At 40.8% G+C, this 23,293-nt stretch overlaps 3 protein-coding genes across 9 annotated transcripts; 2 read left to right on the top strand and 1 right to left on the bottom strand.

The window, feature by feature from the left end:
* The first annotated feature begins 632 nt into the window (after window positions 1-632).
* LOC106750644 (protein FAM160B1-like) lies at window positions 633-4,749 on the top strand. 2 transcript variants are annotated; one of them, XM_014631130.1, is made up of 8 exons: window positions 633-864; window positions 1,012-1,416; window positions 1,567-1,995; window positions 2,066-2,516; window positions 2,594-2,957; window positions 3,023-3,331; window positions 3,524-3,724; window positions 4,000-4,749. In XM_014631130.1, exons 1-8 carry the CDS (start codon window positions 820-822, stop codon window positions 4,097-4,099), a joined length of 2,304 nt encoding a protein of 767 aa, XP_014486616.1. In that variant the 5' UTR covers window positions 633-819; the 3' UTR covers window positions 4,100-4,749. The 2 variants fall into 2 exon arrangements, with proteins under 2 accessions (XP_014486616.1, XP_014486615.1); XM_014631129.1 differs by having other exon boundaries at window positions 1,483-1,995.
* A 1,429-nt stretch (window positions 4,750-6,178) lies between these two features.
* On the top strand, window positions 6,179-18,003 carry LOC106750632 (zinc finger protein ubi-d4 A-like). Of its 2 annotated transcripts, XM_014631098.1 has the most exons (9): window positions 6,179-6,429; window positions 6,516-6,625; window positions 7,146-7,382; window positions 7,467-7,672; window positions 7,817-7,886; window positions 9,669-9,824; window positions 11,393-11,899; window positions 15,943-16,055; window positions 16,377-18,003. In XM_014631098.1, exons 1-9 carry the CDS (start codon window positions 6,347-6,349, stop codon window positions 16,506-16,508), a joined length of 1,614 nt encoding a protein of 537 aa, XP_014486584.1. In that variant the 5' UTR covers window positions 6,179-6,346; the 3' UTR covers window positions 16,509-18,003. The 2 variants fall into 2 exon arrangements, with proteins under 2 accessions (XP_014486584.1, XP_014486585.1); XM_014631099.1 differs by lacking the exon at window positions 9,669-9,824.
* LOC106750633 (iodotyrosine deiodinase 1) lies at window positions 16,938-21,735 on the bottom strand. 5 transcript variants are annotated; one of them, XR_001374964.1, is made up of 5 exons: window positions 20,480-21,735; window positions 19,595-19,798; window positions 19,157-19,473; window positions 18,254-19,089; window positions 16,938-17,639 (listed from the first exon to the last, which is right to left on the bottom strand). XR_001374964.1 is itself a non-coding variant. In XM_014631101.1 (5 exons), the coding sequence occupies exons 1-4, from the start codon at window positions 20,634-20,636 to the stop codon at window positions 18,904-18,906; spliced, it is 864 nt and encodes a 287-aa protein (XP_014486587.1). In that variant the 5' UTR covers window positions 20,637-21,735; the 3' UTR covers window positions 16,938-17,639; window positions 18,881-18,903. The 5 variants fall into 5 exon arrangements, 2 of the variants coding, with proteins under 2 accessions (XP_014486587.1, XP_014486586.1); XR_001374963.1 differs by having other exon boundaries at window positions 16,938-18,380; window positions 18,477-19,089; XR_001374965.1 differs by having other exon boundaries at window positions 18,477-19,089.
* Window positions 21,736-23,293: the final 1,558 nt, after the last annotated feature.

Raw genomic sequence — 23,293 nt, 5'->3', positions numbered from 1 at the left:
GCAATTGGAGTCACTGTACATATAAATTAATCATTTAATTATTTTTCACATCGAGTTAACAAATAAAAATATTTGAAAAGTTGAAAAGCGACAGGTTGTCGGCTGCGTCAATTGTTAATTATTGATAGAAAAACAACGGATGCATCAAATCGACGAAATCAATAGACATGCTTGAGATCGAAACGAATGACGAAGAATCGATAGAGAATAAATGCCTTGGACGTTATTATTATAATAGTTGAACCATCTATATTAGACAAACATCATCCAAGTAAGTCGGAACTTTTTTTTACACACTAAGGACATAAAAGTAATAAAATGTTGTTATCGTATGTACACGTTGTAATGGAAGAAACTTATAAATCGACCTTATCTTTTTTGTAAAATAAAGATTCGCCTTTTATAATCAGCTACCACTTTTTACTTTGTAGCATTGGCGACTCGAACCTAAATGACAATATCGTCAGTCCATTGTCGTGGAATTAGACTTTTGTTTTTATTCGAACTTTTCAAATGTATGTCCTTTCCGCTAAAAGTGGTTCTGTGCTTTGCTGAGTAAAACAACACTTTCTTCCCGTCGGAGTCTCGCGTTTCGATTTTCTGCCACTGAATCAACGGAGGCGCGTTTGGTGGCCGCTCGTTCGATCATGAAAATCGCTTCGAGATGAGCGAATCGGTCGTTTGCAGCGAGTTCACGGCAGCGCTGGTGGTTGTTGCTCGTCCTTCCAGCCGGTAGGATTTGCGATAGAGGCGATGAGGCAAGTCGGAGCGACGATCTCGCGAGTTCGCCGCGAATGAGAGTCTCGCCAACGAGTTAACATGATCAGCGGCATTCAGGCCGCCTTGAAAAATGCCATTGACGTGGTAAGTGACGCGCTAATGTGATAACCAAGTGTCCTTCCAGCGACACAACTTTTCCTCGCTACTGAAAAATGTCTAGATGATAATTCTCAAGGCAAAATTATCGGTCGCTTAGGAATAACGTAAAGAACTTATGACTGATGTTTCCAGATAGCGCCGCCGGCAACGCCGTTGCAGGACTTCACCTATCACTGGAAGCAGTTGATGAATTTTTATGTGAGTCATTTGACCGATTGCAAAGTTCCTGTGCAGAATACCGGTATACCGCGTCATTTGGACGTGCTGTTGGAAATCTTACTTGAAGAAGAGAAGGAGGAGAATGAGACAGGACCGTGTCTCGAGTACCTTTTGCAGCACAAGCTGCTGGATCTCTTGGCGACTTTGGCCAGTGCGGAGGCGCCGCCTGGCATGCGATTGGTTTGCCTGGCTTTCTTGAGAAAACTACTGGGTAGATCGAAATATCCGTTGCTACATCACGCGTCCATCTATTCGCCGGTACAGCGACTGATCACGCTCTGCAACGGCAATCCACCGTCGCCGATCGAGGCTGAAGAGGTATCGCAACGTTCACTTTCCATCGACTGTTACAAAATGCAAAAATCAAGAATACTTGATTCATAGGTGCAATTTCTGCTGACCATTTCCTTCCTGGTGTGCAAGTATCCGCACGTGAGTAACATCGTCAATGATGTTCCAATCACGCAGATTGCCAGCAACCCGGCGAGGAGAGATAGCGAGCGAACGGAGATTCAAAGGGTGACGTATGTGCCAACGAGAAGAAGAACCAAGTCTAATCCGTTGTTCGAACCTTTGGACACTCAAGCGATCACGTTGGTGAGCCCGAACCCCCTGTTTGACCAAAGGAGATCACACCGCGCCGCTCTGCACGGCGGACGATCGAACGATTCTTCGAGGGAGGAGAGCGTGTCGTCGAGCCCTCGAAAATCGGCTTGCGATTCGCCGTCGATAGTCGGGAGGGACGAGAAAGATGTTCCGGGAAACGAAATCGACCAACACTTGAGGAACCTGCGCTTGGATAACGACGACGGTGCGAGTTACACCACGGATCTGAGCTTCAAGTCATCGTCGAAATGTCTTTTATTGGATGCCCTGATGAGTTATTTGAACAGCGCGGTACGATCTCTCTCTCTCTCTCTCTCTCTCTCGTTGCATAAGTTGTGTTACATAAATGATCACTCCTCAGGACAACACGGTAAGGGTACGGGCGTGCGAGGGAATAATGGCCCTGGCTTCCCTGGATGATTCCGCATTCGCGCAGACAGTGGCCAACAGCGAACTGTCGTTGATAGTGTCGCATCGACTGGAGAGTCTGTTCAACGCGATCCCGGCGCATGTGGATCACTTGGAGATCTACAACGTGGATGTCACCTGGGGTCTCGATTCGCCGTTATGGACCAAGGAAAGCAAGTTCTCGGGCTGTCGGCAGGTTGCGGCGTTCTTTATGTGGTTCGACTACTGCGACCAGCTAATCAGGGAGGCCCGAACGGAGGTCGCCGAGACGCTGGCGAGGAACATCAGGCTGATGTTCTTCGACGGGGTAGTGACGGCCGCGCTCGCAAACCATCACGTCGTACTTATCACCGCACTCGTCGCCAAGTGCTTGAAGGAGATCACCTCCTCCGTATTGTGCACAGGTAAACTTTCTTCAAAAGCGCGAAATTCTTTCGCTAAATACTCCTTGATATATTCTCCCAGAGTCGGATGATTTCAGAGGTGAGTTATTGGCTGGTCGGGCAGGACAGAGAGGCGGAAATATCGCACGTGTGGACGTCGCCGGTGTTGCATCGACTCACGGAGAACTGTTTCACGGACAGTAACGACCTCACGGTCGAGACGCTCAAGCTGTTCGAAGAGGCGATAGACAAGAGAAACGAGCATATATTGCACTGTCTACTGCTAATGTACCTGTCTACACGAGCGTACTACGACAACACCGCTGCCGACAGCGCTATCGCCTCGTGGAGCGACGAGGAGGACGAAAGAGAAAAGGAGAAGAAGGGATCGTTGGATCTCTCTTACGAGCAAAATCACAGTCGTACTTTAGCACCGAGTAATATCCATAGAGTCGTCAATTGGTAGGTGTTAGGGAATATGAGGCGATTTTTTCACAACGGATGCATATTCATCCGCTCTTTTTCAGTTTTCTGTCATTGATGCCGCGGTATCTGCAAACGGACTCGGACACAAACAACTACGACAAGTATATGTCGGCTTGGGAGCGTCAGTATTCGTCGGTGCTCTCCGATTGCGCCCTGATGGCATGGCCGTTGGAAGCAGTGATGGTCGACGATACCGCGAGTTCCGACTCGCGACCGGAAGCCGATCACTGCTCGCTCGCCACCGATCGTTTCTACGTGGGACCGTTCCTCAGCATGCTGTTCGACAAAGTCGGTAACATGCCCAGACAGACGTACGAGGTCAATCTGGAGGTTACGGGATTGCTCTCCAGGTAGTGACGATTTCGAAATCCACAGCTCGAAAACTTTTTACGAGATCTCTTTGGGAATCCTTATGATGTGTGTATCGCGACAATCTCTCTTTCGAAACTTTCTGCAGACTTTTCATTCTTACTTTTACCCGTAAAATGTTCGAAAATTGACTTTTCTCCTCAATTGATTCATCCTGAGCGCGACATCTCTAGGCTGGCGCTACTGCCGCACCCGTATTTACACGAATTCCTGCTGAATCCCTTACTACCGCTGATACCCGGCACGAAGAGTCTGTTCCTGTGCCTACAAAGAGTCGTCAAGCAGCTCGTCGGCGAGGTACCGAAAACTCAGGAAAGCAAGGCAAGGTTGAAAGAGACGAGGAAGAGATTGCTGAGTGATTGTTCTCAGGAGGAGTGAGTGGAATTTCGAAGATATCATTTTCTTGGCATATATCACAAACCTGTGTAGAAACAATTATGAAGAACAGAAAGGAGTAAAAAATCCATATTGCGCGTAATTTCATTTTTTTTTTTTTTTGCGCTAAAATGTTATTTCTTTTTATACCATAGTGTAAGCTTTTCAAGCTCCGTGGCACACTTGTCGTGAATCGAACAATTTTTCCAAATTCAATGTTGAAAATTCGTAAAGTATATTATGTTACTTACGTGTCACGATATTTGCGTTTCAGGGAAAAAGAGGACATTTTGTACGAGAGTGTCATTGTGACGGAAGAGTTTTGCAAAGACCTCGCAGCCATAGCGTATATGAAATACCACCATTCTGTCTAATAAATTTCTACATATGGAGAAACTTGTGAATTACAAAATGTTGATATAATATTCGTCGAAGGTGCGCACATTCTATTCGTCACTTGGAATAGATAATAAATCATACTTGTGATGACTTTGTAAGATATTAAGTATTAGGCGAATACATTAAAATATCATTGCTAACAGACGTGTGGAATCGTTGCTGTATCTTCTATAAAAAGAAAAAAAAAGAAACAAAAATATACCGAGAAATCATACATGATGTTTACATTCTTCGAAAGTTGATCTCCACAAATTACCGTCGGATATTTTTCACAAAAAGTTATGTGTAATGTTGAAGTAAAAAAAATCCTGTCTCTCTAATTGCTAGTTAGAATTCATAAGAAATAAATTGAGAATGGTAATGAAGAAACAATAAATATACGTATTCATCAAGCCCGTTATTTACTTCAGAATTGGATCCACTTGACGCTGCAAATGCTTCGAAGCGCCGTGGGATAAAAATCATCGATGTTTGAAAAATTACGAATACTTGCCGTGAAATTGTACCTTTTTGGAATACAGCCCGATTCTTCTGCGCAACTATAGTTGTTCGGAAAGTAATTTCGTTTTTTGTGGTGAAAATGAAAGACGATCTTCGTATAATGAATAAATATTTAATTAAATTATATATTGGCCATTCTGATCCAACACCTTTTGCCATCTTTCTGGTAGTAGCATGATTTTACGCTCATAAAATTTTTGGTCTTTGCTGGCAAAAAACTGATCCAGGTGATTTTTGACGTGTTCATTTGAGGTAAAGGTTTTACCGTCCAAAAAATTTTGCAGTGACCGGAACAAATAATAATCCGAAGGGGCCAGGTCTGGAGAATATGGTGGGTGTGGCAGTACATCCCATCCAAGCTGTAAAAGCTTTTGGCGAATGACCAAACTTGTATGAAGTCTCGCATTATCTTGGTGGAACACTACACCTTTTCTGTTGATTAATTCTGGCCTTTTCTGTTGAAGTGCATCATTCAGTTTGTCCAGCTGATGACAGTAGACTTCCGAATTAATTGTTGTGTTATCCGGTAAAAGCTCAAAAAAAGTGACTCCTTTAAAATCCCACCAAACAGACAGCATCACCTTTTTTTGATGGATATCGGCTTTTGAAATGCTTTGAGCCGGTTCATCTTTTCTGCTCCATGATCTCTTGCGTTTGACATTGTTATATACAACCCATTTTTTGTCCCCAGTAATGATGCGCTTCAAAAATGGATCATTTTCGTGACGTTTGAGGAGTGAAGCACAGACGTCAACGCGACGACACAAATTTCTCTCCGTGAGGACATGGGGAACCCATATATCGAGCTTCGAGGTAAAACCGAGGCCTTTCAGGTGGTCATAAACAGTTGAATTCGATAAATTTAACCTCTCACCGATCTCACGTGTTGTTATTCGCCGGTTTGCATCAACTAATGCCTTTATCGCGTCTTTATCAGCTTCAACCGGCCTTCCAGAACGTGATGCATCTTCGACATCAAAATTGCCGGATCGAAATTTTGCAAACCAGTTCTGGCACTGGCGTATTGTCAACACATCTTCTCCATACACATCGCTTAATTTCTTTCTGGCTTGAACAGCATTTTTACCTTTTCTATAGTAAAAAAGTAAAATATGACGAAAATGCTGCTTATTGCTCTCCATATTTAAAAGGGCACCGACCAAAAACTACTGCGTAAAATCAATTGAACTTATTCACACACAAGCCTTGCTATATCAGCTGTCAAAACATATAATGACAATGCGACTTAAGTGTGAAGTTAGCTGTGAAAAAATACAATTAAATCCTCTGTCGGGAAAAAACGAAATTACTTTCCGAACAACCCATAGTTTCAAGCTGGGGTCCACGCTTGAAACGCTTCGGAGCGCCATACGGACCGTAGCAGCATCAAGTGGACCCTAAATTTCCTATACGTTTTCATTTGTTGACCCGACTCGTTCATCGTGCTGATTGGTACATTTTTAGGAATGCACCAATCAGAACGAACGGACCGAGTCGTTCACAGAAACACCATAGATGCTCGAGACTTTAACAATCGCTGTGTCTACGCATTCTCGCAATTTGCTTCGCAATCTTTTCTAAAGGAACAAATTTTCCTATTGGACAGGAAGTAAAAGCTAAATTGTCTCTATAGTGTAGTGTTTGATCATCGCAGTCTTGCTTCCGGGAAGGAGCGGTACGCCACGGTACGCCGAGGAACGCCAAGTAGCGACTCTTCGAAAATGACAGCGGTTGCGATGATTTCGCCGGCGTCACAGGGCATTATCCAGGTGGTGAACGAGAGTAATCTGAGTAAAATTGAGAGGTATTCTTTATTAATTACTCGATCGTAAATGCAGTTATCGCGTCAGAATGGATAACAATGAAAGATAATTATCGATCCGTTTGCAGCTTCCTCAACGACACTGCTTACAGAGAAGCCATTGAGAACTCTTCCAATTACAATAGTCGATTGTGTCGGGAACGACGTCTTCGTATGCCTTTCCTCGACTCGCAGACAGGTAGTTATTGAAATTTTTGAATGCCATACAATAATTATAGAATTAATTGATTTGCATTGGCGCTAATTGCATCAATCATTGATATTTACCGATCGTGTGAATATTGCCTGTGAGAATAAATATTTATCTATGTACGAGGTGAAATCTGTGAGTGACTGCAGAGTACTTTTTCCTCTCCTTCTTTTAAGAAATGTAATTTCATCTGTTTCTTTGCATTCTAGCAGTAATGCCACTGCTGTGTCAGATGCCACATCATTTGATTAAGTTGTAACGGAAGCTTTGACCAATGATAAGGCTCTGATGATCTTGTGTCACACTGTCTCTTTGTAGGTACAAAGAGAGAGGAAATTTTGTCAAAAATGTTAAACTGTGTTAAAAATCTGGTTAACCTATGTAGATGCAAACAAGCTTGGCTAATTCCAAACAAATAATTGATTACACTGACTGTGATCGATACATCATAGGCTACAACAATAAAAAATGAATGCTTTAAAATATACAAGCTTGTGCAATATTACAGGTGTTGCACAGAATCATTCTGCGCTTTTCATGTCCTCGAGAGAAAGATTGCCAGGTTTATTGCACGGTCAAATTTACACCTATCCGAGTAAACGGTGGCGTAAAAAACGACGCCAATATTTAATGCACTATTTACACCCGAAACGAGGACCAAGAGGCGATACGGAGGATGGAGTAGAAGGTGTTGAGACTGTTACCCATGTAAATGACGATAGTAAAGATTCAGTCGCGCTTAAAGGTAAAGAAGAAAAGCTGTAGTTGCATTTCTGTTCAAATGATGTCAGTGAGTTGTTATTAGTGAATAAAAGATAAATGCTTTTAGACGAACACAGTAAAGATGCTTGGTACTACGATGAGCAAGATATGTTGGATATGGATGCATATGAAGAACCTGATCCTGACAGCGATTACGATTACGAGGAGAGCTATAGCAGTAAGAGGAAACGAAGGAAAACTCGCGGAGGTGGCCATCATCCTGCTCGTAGTCATCCACCTTCCACAGATAGCCCTGGAGGTAAACGCACAAAGGTAAGGCAACTCATTGTTTGCACATGACAGATATTTGCAAAATAAAAAGTCGGTATATTCTTGGAAATGATAATGTGTGTACCATTATATACTGATTTGCGCGAGTTTAATGATGTAAAAATAACGAGATTTTATGTAATGTAGGGTGGGGGCCGCGGACGCAAAAAGACCAACTACGACTCTGTTGACTCTGATAAGCCATTCGTTTGTGACCGTAAGTTTAATCATAGATACAACTACAAATGACTACTCCCTGTTATTAGTTAATTATAAATATTATTACCATTATTATTATTATTATTATTACTGTTGTTATTATTATTATTATTATCATTATTATTACGATCATTATTATTATTATTATTACTACTACTTACTACTACTACTACTGCTGCTACTACTACTACTACTACTACTACTACTACTACTACTACTACTACTTTGCACACTTATTATTTCGAGTAAGATAAATGCATATCAGTTTTTTCGTTGCAAAATTTGTTAATTTTATTACACATTTATATATTTATATAATGTTCACTCTACACCATAATACAGAAACTGGATTATGATATTAAGATGGAAGTAACATGGAAGCTCGAAATAAATTGTCAAATATTCAATCGTTGAATACTATTGTGCCAGGCAATATTCGGACAGAAAACGAGTGTTATAACACAATGAAGATGTCTTCTAATCTTTCTGTTTTCGATTTTTACGATATCATTCGTTCAGAGGAAGAAAGAAAAAGACCGATCCGTACTAACTGCAGTTTTCTTTCAAATTCAAGTGATGTATTATTTACGTTTGAGTATAAGAATTTTCTTACACCGCGCTACATATTCTGTTATGTTTTGCTTCCTTTAGTTGACCATGGGTAGTTATGGTATGAGTGCAAGGCAAAGATCATAGTATGTCATATGTTTCAAATACCCAAAACTTTGTGCATAAATAGTATATGTATAAACTTTCTATCAACTCCTCTCAGTTCCTCTTCATATTCATTAGCTGGATTAAAAGCAATTGAAATAAAGGTCTATAAATGATGCAACTTTTTACATGATTACTGTGCTAAAGTCGAGTATCTGGCAGCCTAATTAAGCTCTCTAACATTTTGTCATTCGGCCGAGTACACATCACCATGATTTAAAGAAACTGATAAATTACTACTAACAAGCATATTACGAGTCAGTTAAACGCTTACTTGGCATCCTTAACGTTGAGAAGCATCGCGACACAAAATGTTTGCATCTTTACTAACTTTTGATAAACATTAATTTGCACTCAGTGTGAGATTGTTTACGTGAGGAAAGGCTCACATTTATATACTCGTTATGCGCAAGTTTATGGAATAAAGTAGCATCCAGCGCGAGCAGACGGAAAGATAGAAAGGAAATCGAGATAAATCTTTGGACGATCTGAGTGTTGGAAGGAGTACAATAGCCACTTACTAATTTGATCAGACTTTTCCAGGCGCAAAGTCTGTAAATTAACTCGAATGTGCCTGCAATTTGTTTACTTCTTGAAACCACTCCCGTTAGACTAGCAGAAGATCTAAAGGCATTTGGTCTGGTTGTACGCGTAGCTCGTGTTAAAGGCATAATTTTATGTCAGAGAACGCTCGCAGAACGACGATCCATTGACGATCGAGCTAATGTCACCGGCCCAAATATCTTCGGACTAGTTCTACCTGCCAATAACAGAGCAAGAATGTACTGGCTCACACTGTAGCGAGCTCATTCTGTAGGAGTATACAAGCATCAAGCCTTGCATCGTATTAGTTTTGCTTCTTGGGCTGGAACTCCTTCACTGCTTGTCCACATATAGACTCGTAGGTGGATAGGGATGTGTACGGAAGGTGTGCAAATGCTATCCCCGACCCCTTGTCGGCTTTTCTGTCCCACATTTCCTTGATCGCCCGTTTAAACAGAGATCCGTCTTCTCATGGACGTTGCATTGGATGGATTGCGGGAAAACAGTATTTGCACTTTTGCAGTATGCAGCGCACGGTATAAGACCAGACCCGGTCTGGTCTACCATTACGGTCATTCCCACTCTACTTCCTCCGGTGATCCTGCTAAGGAACTAAGTCCCAGTCCTGCCGAAGTTGAACCTAGGAGTGTTGCAGACACCGCTGCTTCGAACCAGCCAGGTTGGAGCCAAAATCAGCTCAGTTTTCTCACTTTCCTTTAAGCCCGCGTTCCCACCCTGATCCCGCCATTTTCGGCTTCCCCCTTTGTCGTTTTCTTTAATCTTGTCCTGGTCATGCAACTACTCATCCGAGATGTTTTCCCGATATGTATAACAAATCGAATATATATATATATATATATATATATACACACATATATATATATATATACATAATTTTTTTTTTCTTTTTTTTTTTCACTTACATGTACCGCAAATGCATGCATTGCAAATGAGGTATCGTAACATTTTCCTTTCCAATTTATATTTTAAAATGTGTTGAATGTGAAATTTATGCATCTTTGATTTTCGTTGTATTGTGACGAGTTGTATATCATACGGATAAACTGTACTCGAGTCAGTATGATATATAAGTGATTTTCTTTCGTATATCTTATGGTTAAACATATACATATATCGTATAGATATATGACGCATTTTTTCACATTTCATTCACGCGTATTGAACAATGGATAAGATCGTTACTTTTGTTTGCATCTATTTTGCAATAGCATGCTTTTGCAATATAGCGTATTGAAATGAAACATTTTTTTTAAATATATAGATAAATATGTGTAGAAAAATTTGAAAGAGAAAGAAAGAAAGTGAGAGAGAGAAAGTCAACAAGCTATATCAAATCTTGTAGGTTGCGATTTAGACGCCGTAATTTTTGAGCATTTTGTATGTGCGTGTTTTATTTATTTATTTATTTTTTTTTACATGTATTATTATTGGTAGTAATTCCTCGAATCCCATTCGGCATGAATATAGTTTTTACGAATGAGTCTAACAAAGTAAAGTTTACTTTTCTTTGCTATTTTGACGCTTATATTACTTTTAGAGCGATTCTTGCTTCGATTTTCCTATTAATGAATGTTGAGGCTTCCTTGAATCAAATAGGTATATATCTTTGAAATTACCAGTAGTTTCAATATGTTTAAAACACCGTTTGTTTGTTTATACTTTGAAACCAATACATATATATGTATATGTGTGTCACGCGTGTATGTGTGTGTGTGTGTGTGTGCGTGCGTGCGTGTGTACATATATATATATATATATGTATATTGTCGTTACTTCTTGCTGCTGGTGATGGAATGTATCGATTGACATATGCACTTTGTTATATCTACATATAATTAGATTTGTTCCTCTTGTTGTAACAATTCATTAAATAATATGAAGTTTCGAGTAATTGATTCTGTTATGCGATTATGATAAATGGGCTTCACAAACTGTTTATATGCGAGCGAGTTTTTTTGTACACACCCAGGATTGTCGCTTCTCGCAATGTTCTCTTCAATATTAAATCAAGTTTTCGCGAAAATTCTAAAATTGCAATTTTATACGATCATGTAACTAGCCCTTGCTAATGTGATTCGATAACCGAATCGATTACGAACGGACATTCACAAAAAGAGAAAAAGCAAAAATCGAATATACAATGATTGTCTCTATATAAAAGCGGTGTGCATGGTCATCATCTTGTGACGCAAAGCACAACTGGGTATGTGATCGATTTGTGATCAGGTGGTACGCGTCGGGGTCGTCAGAACGCTACTTCCTCGAGTACCTCGAGTCCCTCTCCGGCGACACCGGCCGCCCTTGGTACGGGGGCTGCGGCGCAACCACAGCAGCCACAGCAACTGCCTCCGGTGCAGACGCCCGTTGCTCCAGCGTCGCCCACTGTTCCAGCGCCTAAGGAAGATCATTTGCCGGCTGCTTCTTCGCCTGGCACAGCCGTACCGTCGCCGTCGTCCGTCCGCGCGACGGAAACCACGGGAGGCGGTGCGACAGGAGCAGCGACAACAGCGGCAACGCCAGCAGGAGCCGGAGGGACATCGGCAAGTGGAGGAACGGGAGGAGGGGGAGGGGGAGCAGGTGGACCAGTAAACTCTGGACCGACGGAGAAGAAGGCCAAGTCATCGGCGGCCCAGCCGTCCCCTTACTGTGACTTCTGCCTGGGTGATGCGAGAGAAAACAAAAAGACGGGCGGCTCGGAGGAATTGGTCTCTTGCAGCGATTGCGGCCGCTCAGGTAAGCCAGAGGAAAAGATCAAGCGCAAGTATACCCGGAGAGCGAATCACAATTAAAATTCGTCGGCGAGTGCGACTTGCAAAAACAATGCTGGTAATAATAACGACGAAGGTGATAACACGCTAGCGATGTTGGCGATAATGATGATGTGGATGATGGCGAAGATGATGTTAACGATCGATTATGACGACGACGACAACGACGACGACGACGACGACGACGACGACGACGACGATGGTGGTGGTGATGGTAGTGATGGTGGTGGTGGTGTTAGAGATGGTAATCACGTAGTCACGTATTATTCGTTGAATAAAATAATTTGGATAGGTGAGAGCTGCTTGTTTCTCTCGAACGGTTCATGTCTCTTTGCAAGCTTACCACAGCGTCCCAGAACATATAACCAGGTACAACTCAAAGAAAAAAAGAAAAAGCGAGGATTCAGCTATTCGCAGTGTTGATCGACTTATATGCGAGTTATACGGGACTAGCGATTACTTAGCGATACGATGGTTTAGTGCAATTCGATATCTGAGCGTTATGGAGAATATCGGGTACATGTACGCGCTACCGAAGGATCTTTCGATTTGCTTGATGCGAGATAATATATTCGTTCATGCTTCCACGTTTCGGCTGTTAATACCAGTAACGAGTAGTATCTTGTTAATTTTGCGACGAGCAAGCGTGCATGCACCTTTTTACAATGAATCCTCTCCATTCACGCGACGTAATATTCCAACGTATCTACGATTGTTAAGCATGCAATCGAAATGTTTAGAATACTCAGTTATATTTGTATAATTTGAAAGTTTTTTCACCATTTTTCGTTAATGTGTATCACGAAACGAGCCATTTACACACGTATATACATATATAGTAAATATTTAGAGGTATCACATCGCAGACTGTATTTATACGTGTTTTCAGTTGTTAAAATGAAGCTTTTGAGTTGTATAGGGTTACAGTCGTCGTGTGACGCGCATCTTTTCGTCACTGCCGCCAAGGGTAATAGAAACGTACTGTTGATTAAATTAGGTGCAATAATTAAGATAACCATTCAATTATTTGCACAGCTTAGATCAAACGGTTACGAGCTTTACATACACTAGTCAAGGCAAGAAACACAAAACATCGTTTTGTCAATGGTGCAACTTGTCGCATCTGAGTAATAGGAATTTTCAGGAATTCCTTTACTACGTAAATTTGCTGTGATTTATTAGTATTTCAGTGATTAGTTCTAAGATTAAATAAATCGGTACTCGCGTTATATCACGTTATAAGAGAAAAGCACGAAATTCAAATTTCATCGTGTGTGTGTGTGTGCGTGTTATGTATATATATATATATATATATCAAAGACATATTGTTTACTTTCACGTGAAATTACGCAAATTTGTTGAAATTCCTGTTGCACAGTACCACCAGAGCACGTATTGAAGAAGATGTATTTGTCTTCTGTTTGACAGTGTATCATGATATTTACGTTATTGTGTTGGAAATCAAAAGGGAGAGGGAGAAAGAGAGGCCCAAGTATGTACCCGGCGTGAAAAACGCATTGGTGGGTTTAAGAGGAAATTTTAGATACGATGCAATATATATATATATATGTGTGTGTATGTGTATACATGTATATATATATATATATATGTGTGTGTATATACATGTATACATATACAACACACACTTTATATACTTATACCCCAGCACAATCATGAATCGTTTTAACAGAAATAATAACGTATTTATTGTAAGATAAAGTGTTGATCGAGTCTTCGATATTTCTACGTTTTTTGAACGCTTGTAAATATTTTGTATCTTTGCGTTTGTTGAGTATTACGAGTTTTATAAGATGATGATGCGAACGGAAAGGATAGAGTTGCAATCTCTTGGGGATCTCAATACCTTCCGCGAACTTGATCGAGATCAATTTGAGAGAATTTCTCGATCGAGAAATTGACTCGATCAATCTCCTCGTCGCTGTCTTGTCCGTCGTTAAAATTGTCTGTTCAATTTACATGCGCTCGGTACGGTTTTACGATACATAATTCTTGCAACCGAAGAATAATTCGTGTCTCTAGTAAGGAAGATATAAAAAAAAAGTGAAAATTTATTGTGCGATGGCAGGTTTTTATTAGAAATATTTTCGTTCGTATCTCTCGTCTCTGCGTGCTTTTACACGAGTTTCACATTTTCGCACATTCGTATCTGCTTAACGATCTTCCCCCTTTTCGCGAGATAGAGTTTATTTACAAGAGTCCACTGTACTAGTAGGGTGTACTAGTTTCGCGGATGTATCGCGCGGAATACTCGTCAATTCCTTTCTAATGTATCTCACATTCCATCGTATCTGCTGCTCTTAATTTAGTTTCGGGCATTAGCTTCTCTGACTTTACACACAGTATAATCGCCTCTTGCTATCGTCACGTTTATAACAACGTATCTATTTATTGCACGTTTAACGCAAGCAAGAAGAGGATACGAGACAACTATATTTACGGAGCATAAAGAAATGTGAGAAAAACAAATTCTTCCGATCAACTATATCAAGTGTTTTAGTTGGATACCTTTTTAACAATGCGTCACATCGTGACAATATATATATATATATATCCTCTCGTAGGGATCTGACATAGCTTAGTTTTGTACAAGCTTTGATACTCGTACAAATATCATTTGATTAGGAATAACGAAACCGTATATCGAATTAATGTAATACCTTATGAGTTTTTCGGGGAGCAAGTATGACGTTGGATTGTATTTCGACCAAATTCTGGGATAATTACGTACGTCTTGTTACACATTGTTACACATTCGCGATTCTGCGTACGGATCGTTCACACGAGTTGTTTAATGAGTTGTTACAACTTTTTACTCCCCCCTACACATGTAGACGTGTGTATGTTGCTCTCCATGTTCCATTCTCGAGATATTTAGGATAATTTCCAGGTGACCTTGCAACCGTCTTCTCTAACTGTAGTTTGTTAAGATTGGTTTGAGTTAATTGTAGCCTCGTGTTATCAAGTACTTTCTAATATACATATATTATGTAACTCGCGAGTACGGAAAGCTATCGACAAAGATATGTTACAGCTTCTTTATATATAATACAAATATAACAACGTAGAATATTCTATCGTTTAATGTGGTATAACTAATACGACAGAATAGAGGATACTATATATATTTTAGTTTCTTGTGTATAAATTGACATTATATTATCCTTAGATTGTGTCGTAAGAAAAACTCACATGGTATAAAAACAATGGAAGCATGCAGATAGTTCCTCCTTGTTATATATAAAATTGAAGACTTGTTATTAGGCAGTTTTAATTAAGCAATACCCAATGAGGCTTAAAACAAATATAGTATTTAAGTCACACTAGTTATATATAAATATATATATATGGTTTCATATATATATGATATATATAAAAAATGTGTGATACGTTATGAGTTGCGTGTACGTGTGCATGGTGAAGGAAAAGGAGAGAGAGTGTGAGCGAGAAAGTGAGTGGGTGACTGAATGAGCGAACGAGTGAATGAGTTAGAGAGAGAGAGAGAGAGAGAGAGGAGTGAGGGAGAGCGTGCATCTGCGACGTTTATATTGTGCTGCGCAAGAAAGAACGTGAACTATTCCAAGGTACGCCCTGCTATTACTTACCACCTATTATTCCAAATAATAACAGTATGTTCAAAATACAACATCAAAAAAAAAATTACAGATATCATGAAATAAAATATTCTGTGCGGAAACATACGAGGACGTATCATTATTCCGGACGTTTTAGTGCTGAGGAAAGGTGAAAGACATGTCGAGTCGCACTTGTGGACCAAATTGTCAAACATTTTTCTCTCTTGCTCTCTTGTGCAATTCGATTTTATCAAAAAGTAAAATGTAATTTGTCGAAAAAAAAAACGATAGCTTGGAGTTCACTGTTCTTCGGCACAAGATAAATGTCCTAGCACCTTTCTACTCGCATCCCACGACAGATTCCTCATTCCATTCCAAATACGTGGTCCATGACGTGCGTACGTTCTTGTTATAGGGCATCCAACTTGTTTGCAATTCACTGCAAACATGATCGTTTCTGTTCGCAAGTACAGGTGGCAGTGTATCGAATGCAAATGTTGCTCCATTTGTGGTACTTCTGACAATGATGTAAGTATTTATCTCGCAATTTTTCCCAGGACCCGATGCGTTTTAGATTCGCGAACGAAAAAGATCCCCGTTCACAATAAGCGTTATCGATCAAATTGCAATTGAGCATCGCCGATTGATTTGAACTAACATAATATCGCCACGTGATGTATCGCTACGCATATAATATATTTCATATAAGATGATACATTTGAGATTCGACTGCCTATTGGCTATTTCGTGAGAGAATCCAGAGTAAAGAAATGAAATTTTCATATGTTGCATAATGCGAACTTTGGATCACTCGATTGATTAATAACCCGGTTTGGCGAAATGAAATAGGATCAGCTGCTGTTCTGTGACGACTGTGATCGTGGATACCACATGTATTGTCTGTCTCCACCTCTTGCATCTCCCCCCGAGGGCTCCTGGTCTTGCCGCCTATGCATAGCCGAATTTCATCGCCGTGATTAAGTCCGTTTTCGTAGATAATTTGAGGAGTTATCTACCGCAATGGTGCAGCGTTCGTCTTAGGAGAATTAGGAGAGTATTCACCAGCTCACACTTTCCTCGTATAATATCGTACACGACACACACCGGCGGAATTTCTCGCAGAGAAAAGAAGACCTTCTTCATCGATTACTATTTATTACGAAATTTGCATTGGTCATCGATACGTTAAATTATGTTAACAATAATGATAATAATAATTAGGAGGATACGTTTATATAGCATTACTATATTAGATATCTCAGGCACTGGTGATCTCAACGAGGTAAAGACGTAAGGAAACATATTTATAATTTTATCGAGATAGGAATAGGTGTATATAGATATGTCGTAACTAGGGACGAGATCGGGTGTATATTCCAAGTAGCGTCAATATATCGATATATCTGTGTGTATATTTGAGCCTTTCACTGGTATTTCCAATTATATAACACGTACAAATACTTGATATATATACGAAGAGACGGTAAAACAACACTGACGAATATATTTTATAAAGTTTCGCACATTGTATCGATATAATTTGATATGTACTTGATTGTAGCAACTTTCTTGAAGTACGTGATGTGGGCGCGCGTGTAAATTTAGGGCTCAGACATAATGGAAGGAGGAACACAAGGAATTAAATGTAGGGAATAAGGTACTAGAAATAAGCTGTAGTTTAAAACACAAGAGAACAAGATGTATGTATATAAGGACGTTTTAAAACGAGATCACCACTATTTTCTGATAAACTTCCCCGGAGAATATTAAAAGACGTCTGAAGGACATCTCTTTCTTGAAAATGATCGATTCTAACTCTTTTATTTGTATATCGGTTAGAGGGTTATTTCCGGTCAAAGCCCTATAAGCACACAAGCTGTAAGACCTCCTAATCCCAGTTCTCTATTTCTTTATTGTGGATTGATGCATAGTTATCCATATGTCGAGATTTAATTCCTTGTTCCTCATTCCTTTCATTACGTCCACAATCCTCCTTCGAGTATTATTTGACTCGAGCGAAATATGAGATTTGGTTATCGAATGGTATCGATACACTGATACACATATTGCACTCGGTCTCATCTCTAGTCGTAACCGACTGTCTACAAAGTTCTGTAAAGCAAGAACACAGAGATTAATAATTTTAAAGACAAAGAGTTCGATTTACCGACAAAGTTAGACTTCGTACTGAGAATAAAGTGTATTTTTTGCTCATTTTAGTAATCGACAGCGATGTCAAGAGTAAACGAACGATAGAAACATAGTTAAAGATCGCTAAATAGGACAATACTCTCCTAGTTCTAGACTACTTTTACTCTTAGTCAATGATATTATTATTATTACAAATATTGATTTCTTTCTTTATGGTTGCTTAAATTTAAAAAAGAAAGTTTGGCGATCTCGAGTTTATTTTTCACACTAACTCTCTTAGCTCCTCGCTATCGGCTTGGCTCGTCAGTCAAGTCTCGTAGAGAAATACGACAAAATTCATATTCATTAGAAAGTCATGATATTAATATAGTATCTGTTTCATAAATAATGATAAATAGAATATTATCTGTTTATCTTGTATGTATCATGATACTAAAGCTTTTACACTTAATAACATAGAACTGTTAGTAGCGGCTGTAATAGCTATCATTCATATACTTGCGATACCGCAGAAAAGATTATATTCTACATGTTCTTCGTCTCACACATTAGCCCAGTATTTTTACATTTTATACCTTGGATGTACTTAATTTAAGAAGCTGTGGTGATATTTGATATCCTTTAACGTGAACCCTCTCGGTTCCCAATCTGATTGTATTACTTTCTGTGTGTCGTTAACCGACATTCTTTTAAATTTTTCTTCTGTATTAAAATGACGGATTTATATTTTATATCGCTTATTTTTAACGTTCTGTATGCAAAGTTGAATAAACACTAGTTTATACAAACCGGATTTACCAAGTTTAGAATAGAGTGTCATTGCGTGTGCCATTGTATATTTTTCAACTGCGCGGGAGGAAGGGAGAGAGTACACAATATATACTTTGTGTATATACGAACAGGTGCTACTTTTCAGGGATCAGCTCTTCTTTTTCAGCATTACGATTTGTTTGTAATATTGGCAGTGATATTTTAAGCCAAGAAACACTACTACACAATTTTAGTAAATAACTGCTATACTCTACAAAATGTAATGTAAAATATATAAGGGAAAGTTAGTATCCGGAAAAAATATACAACATTTTTCATAAAAAATAGCATCAACAACACTTAAATGTACGTTTGCCTTCATTCATTTCAGATATTCCCACTCCTCCGAGTAAGCGACAGATCTAAGAGGAAATAAATCGTCGAGTCCTCACGATTCTCTTATCTATGTAACGTGTCAGTCGACCTCGACTAAGATTTCCGATAGAGGTTTTCGCTGCAAATCGGGAACGGTGGCGTCTTTGGCTGGATAACCGACTGGCAATAGTAAGACGAGCTTCTCGTGGGATGAACGTCCGAGAAGATTGCGTATGGCTGACCCGCAATTTAACGGGGTGGACACAAGCGTCACCAAGCCAGCGTACTGCATATGGGAACGCGCACCATTGTAGAATACGTAGATAAGAGAAAAATTGACAAAAAATCTTCACCTGTATAGCAGTAATAAGAATTCCACAGGCGATGGATACGCTCATTTCGTGATAGTAGTGGATCTTCCGCTGTCCATTCGACAAAATACCGTAGACTTGTTTGAACACGAGTATCAAGTACGGCGCGGTGGTGAGGTATTCCTTTATCCAGTTGGTCCTCAACGGCGACAAGTCGGTCGTCCACTTTACGCCCATCCTCTTTTTGTAATTGATCTCCTCCTCTCGCTCCACAATACACCTAATTTGCGATTTCACAGACGGACTCGACACGACAACGAAGGTCCATGGTTCTGTATGAGCGCCGCTGGGTGCGGTACCTGAATAAAGGAATGACCCGGCGCTCTAAATTACTCGAAATCGTGCAATGCGAAATTCTTTTCCAATATATTCTTTCTTTCTTCGCGCGACACAAGGTTTGTCTACACCGGGAAAAATCACCTGCGGCCTTTATAATCTCACGAATAATTTCCTTTGGAACTGGATCCGTGCTGAAGAACCTCAAAGATCGCCTCGCAGCGACTGTTTCATAAAATTCTGACACTCGAATCAACGATTCCATCGGGGATCGTATAACATATTGATAAGGTATGTGCTTGAGATCCTTTGGTAAGGCAGGTTCTGCTGCCAGTTTCGTCTCTTTGTCTGCAAGACACAACAACGATTATAGGATAATTAAGATGACGGGAAATATGTTTAACAGTTGTGACGTATCATCAAAGGGTTTTAGTTCATTAAAATGTTATTAACAAATTTCTCGTTATTTATGCTTAAATCTTACCAATGTCTATCTATTAAAATAACAGTCTATCTATTGAAATAACAGATTCTAGCAAAGATCCGAACTTGGAAAGTTTATTCCGTCTCCGTGAGTCTCGTCTGTCCCGAGGGATTCTTGTTTTACTGCAAAAGAAGTCTTTCTCCCGGCCGAAGGGTTGGTCCCCTCACTTCTTTTGCAGTAAGAACAATTGAGTCCCTCGGGGCACTACTAAAACGCCGATGGGGAGGCGAGGAATAATTTCAGATCCCAAACTCGGCTACTATCCTCAGAATCTGTTGTCAATTTAGTAAGGCGAAAAAACAAACATCTAATAACTTTTTACAATAAACGACGAATAAAAAACCTTTCGAATGTTATTTAGGGTGATGAACCGAACAATCCGTTTAAATTGTTCAATGTTTGGCCAACCAAGATGTGCTACTCGTCGAATCGAGATTCAAACACGTTGTTTTTGTATTTCTCAAAAACGAAGTTTCGCGTTTGATGTCCCATTCTCAATAATATTAAATGGGCACGGAGCATACATATATATTCGTTACTTTCACCTGAATCCGTGGATTCGTCGAATTCCATGAATGGGCGCGTCTCACTCGTTCTTCTAGCCGACCATTTGTAGAGCTCGACGAGCACAACATACGAGATGACGACGATTGATAAATAGGTAAAGTATTTGCTTGCAAAGGGCAATACTTCGGAAAACATCGCACGACAAGGTTTCGCGCGCCTTTCTCACTTGCTACTGATTCACGAACTGAAACGAGCTGGCCGAGTCACGAAGGTCATCACGTTCGGAAAACGATAAAACCCGATGTCTCCGATAAAACGAGACGCATCTCGTTCGTTCGTTTGAAGGTAATAAACCAACGGCGTTATCGAATCGGTGGTGATAAATTTCTTATCAACGAATGAATTTCGTTTTGAAACTTTACGCAATGTTACTTTGTTTACGCGCGAGTCCAAATTTTACGCATTCCTTGGAAGGAGTTTCCTTCTCCGGGAAAAAAACCAATCGTTTTCTTCTTACTTTGCCGAGACATCGTTTGATCACAACGTCGTCGCGCGCATTGACCTTGATTATCAATAAGGAAAAATCGATACGTACAATTAGAGAATATACAATTCTCTTTGAGGAAAATAACAGTAAGCGATATTTCGACTGTATCGATCGAGTGGTAAAGAAAAGGCAAAAAAAAAAAAAGAGATAAGATCGACACTTGGATACTACTTTGTGCAAGACGGAAAAAAACGACGATAAGAAATGAAAGACGAGATTCTCGTCGAGATCAGGGCCGTGTCGCTTCGCTCGATCGAAGAGACGCCTTTATTCAAAATGGTACCGAGCGAACGTTCGCTCGATACGGGCCTGAACGGTGAATGTGCGAGGGCCAATGAGTGGCGCGGTTGCGCGATGCGTAGCGCGCAGTAGCGAAAACGTGCACGTCGGTCCGGTAACACACGTCCGTCCGCATCACGGGCGCGGCGAATCGGGACGATCATGTAAAGTCGCGCGCGGTGAAGCGGCGCTGTGATTCCTCGGGACCGCGACGGTCCTCGTGCGTCGCGGGTCGCGTCGATACGCTCCGTCGCGCGCGACTCGCTGCATCCTCCGCGAGCTCTCTGCGTCGTACGTCGCGTACACACACACACACACGTGCATGTACCAGCGCGCAAACGAAGAGACTTTTCTCGACGACCGTGCGTTAACGCGAGATGCGTCTCGATTGACCGGGAGTCAGAGAGGTGCGACAAGTCCAACGACGGAAACAAGTTGACAAGTGCATCGTGGAAGAGCGAGAGGGGATGGACAACGCCATGCAGCCGCTGCTTCCCCCGCCACCTCCACCCGCCGAGATGCCTGAAAGCAGTACGGAGCAGACGGTCACCCACGTCCTGACATTCGGTGAGCATCTCTCGCAATTGTTTTGATTCGTCGCATCTCATTTGCGCGTTACGCAACTCGGCGAAAAGATGTCGCGCATCGGACACAATATCGAGTGTCAATGTCACGTATACGTGTTTAAACGTACGGACGGCAGCGCCGTCGTTACGAAGCGACTGAGGCGCGAATGACGAGCTATAAACGGCTTTTACCGAGCGATCTACGTGCTCGTGCACGTGTGCAATCATTTCGGCACCACGAGGTGCTACAAATCTCAGCAATGACATCAGTCGGGATAACTGAGCCCCTGACCGATGAGTGTACTCGCGCGAATTTAGGTGTGCCAAGCGAATGATTACGTATCGCAGCGACGAGATGTTTTTAACATCGAGAGCGATTATTTATGCGGGGAGACGATGTGCCGCCACCTGTTAAAATGCATATGAACTTGTTGAGCGATATAGATTTCTTGTCGCTTCGACAAGAATTGTGTCTTTTCATTTAGCGCGACCATCCACTGATCGAACATGATTTCAAGTTACTTTAGAATGTTGTGTCGCGAAAACCGTCGCGATGAAACAAATAGATGAGAAAAGCGCGTCTCGTTTGTGTAATCGCGACCAAGATGCAATTTCATCGGATTCGTGGCAGAATTAAATGTCCCGGCTAGCTGAGCGCGAATCCTGTTTTTGCAGAGCACGGAAAAAGCCGGTTTCACCAATACGACTTCTAAGATAATATTATCCAATCGGTCGCACACGTGCGTCTCCGGTAAAACCGACTTTGGACCGTCACTCGCGGAGCGTAAATTCAAGCGCGAGACGTTTTTGTCGCGAAAACGTCACGACGACGTTAGCAGTTTTGTAATAATTCGTCAACAAAGATCATTTTTTATTAGTCAACCATCCTCTGAAATAAGAGTCAAACTATTCCAGCGCTCTCCAAACCTGTGTCAAAATGGCTGGCAAGACAATCGTCTGTAAAATTGTTGTGAATTTCGAACAATCATCCTCGAATTGACATTAGTTCGTTTGAACGAATCCTTCTAAATGCTGATTGTATGCTCTCGTTTAAAATCACACGACATGGTGGTTTTGGTGTATCGCTTTATGATAATGTGGTTACAAGAAATGCCTTGGAGAAGAAACGCCTCTGTTGAGGACAGAACAAGAGGGAGGGGATATATATCTTTTGAAACAAACAGGAATTGCCGCCATCAAATTTCTCATGTGCCAAACTTTTTATATTCTAATGGCAGAAATTGCCTCTCTCTCTCTCTCTCTCTCTCTTGTTTGACAATAAAACCTGCTCTTTCTTATAAATAATTTCTAGTTGGAAAAGAATAACTTGGTCTTCGCTTTTTTGCGGAAAAGAAATGCCCTTCTTCCTGTAATTTCCGCTCAGTAATTCCTCTCGGAATCTCTTGTAAATTCCACAGTGAAAAGCGAATTCGTTCGAACGAGTGGAGGGGCGGGGCGCG

Source organism: Dinoponera quadriceps, unplaced genomic scaffold (genome assembly GCF_001313825.1).
Source record: "Dinoponera quadriceps isolate SergipeBrazil2010 unplaced genomic scaffold, ASM131382v1 scaffold5685, whole genome shotgun sequence".
NCBI lineage: Eukaryota > Metazoa > Arthropoda > Insecta > Hymenoptera > Formicidae > Dinoponera > Dinoponera quadriceps.
The sequence above is the reverse complement of the archived record's forward strand: the minus strand, read 5'-3'. Positions and strand labels throughout refer to the sequence as shown.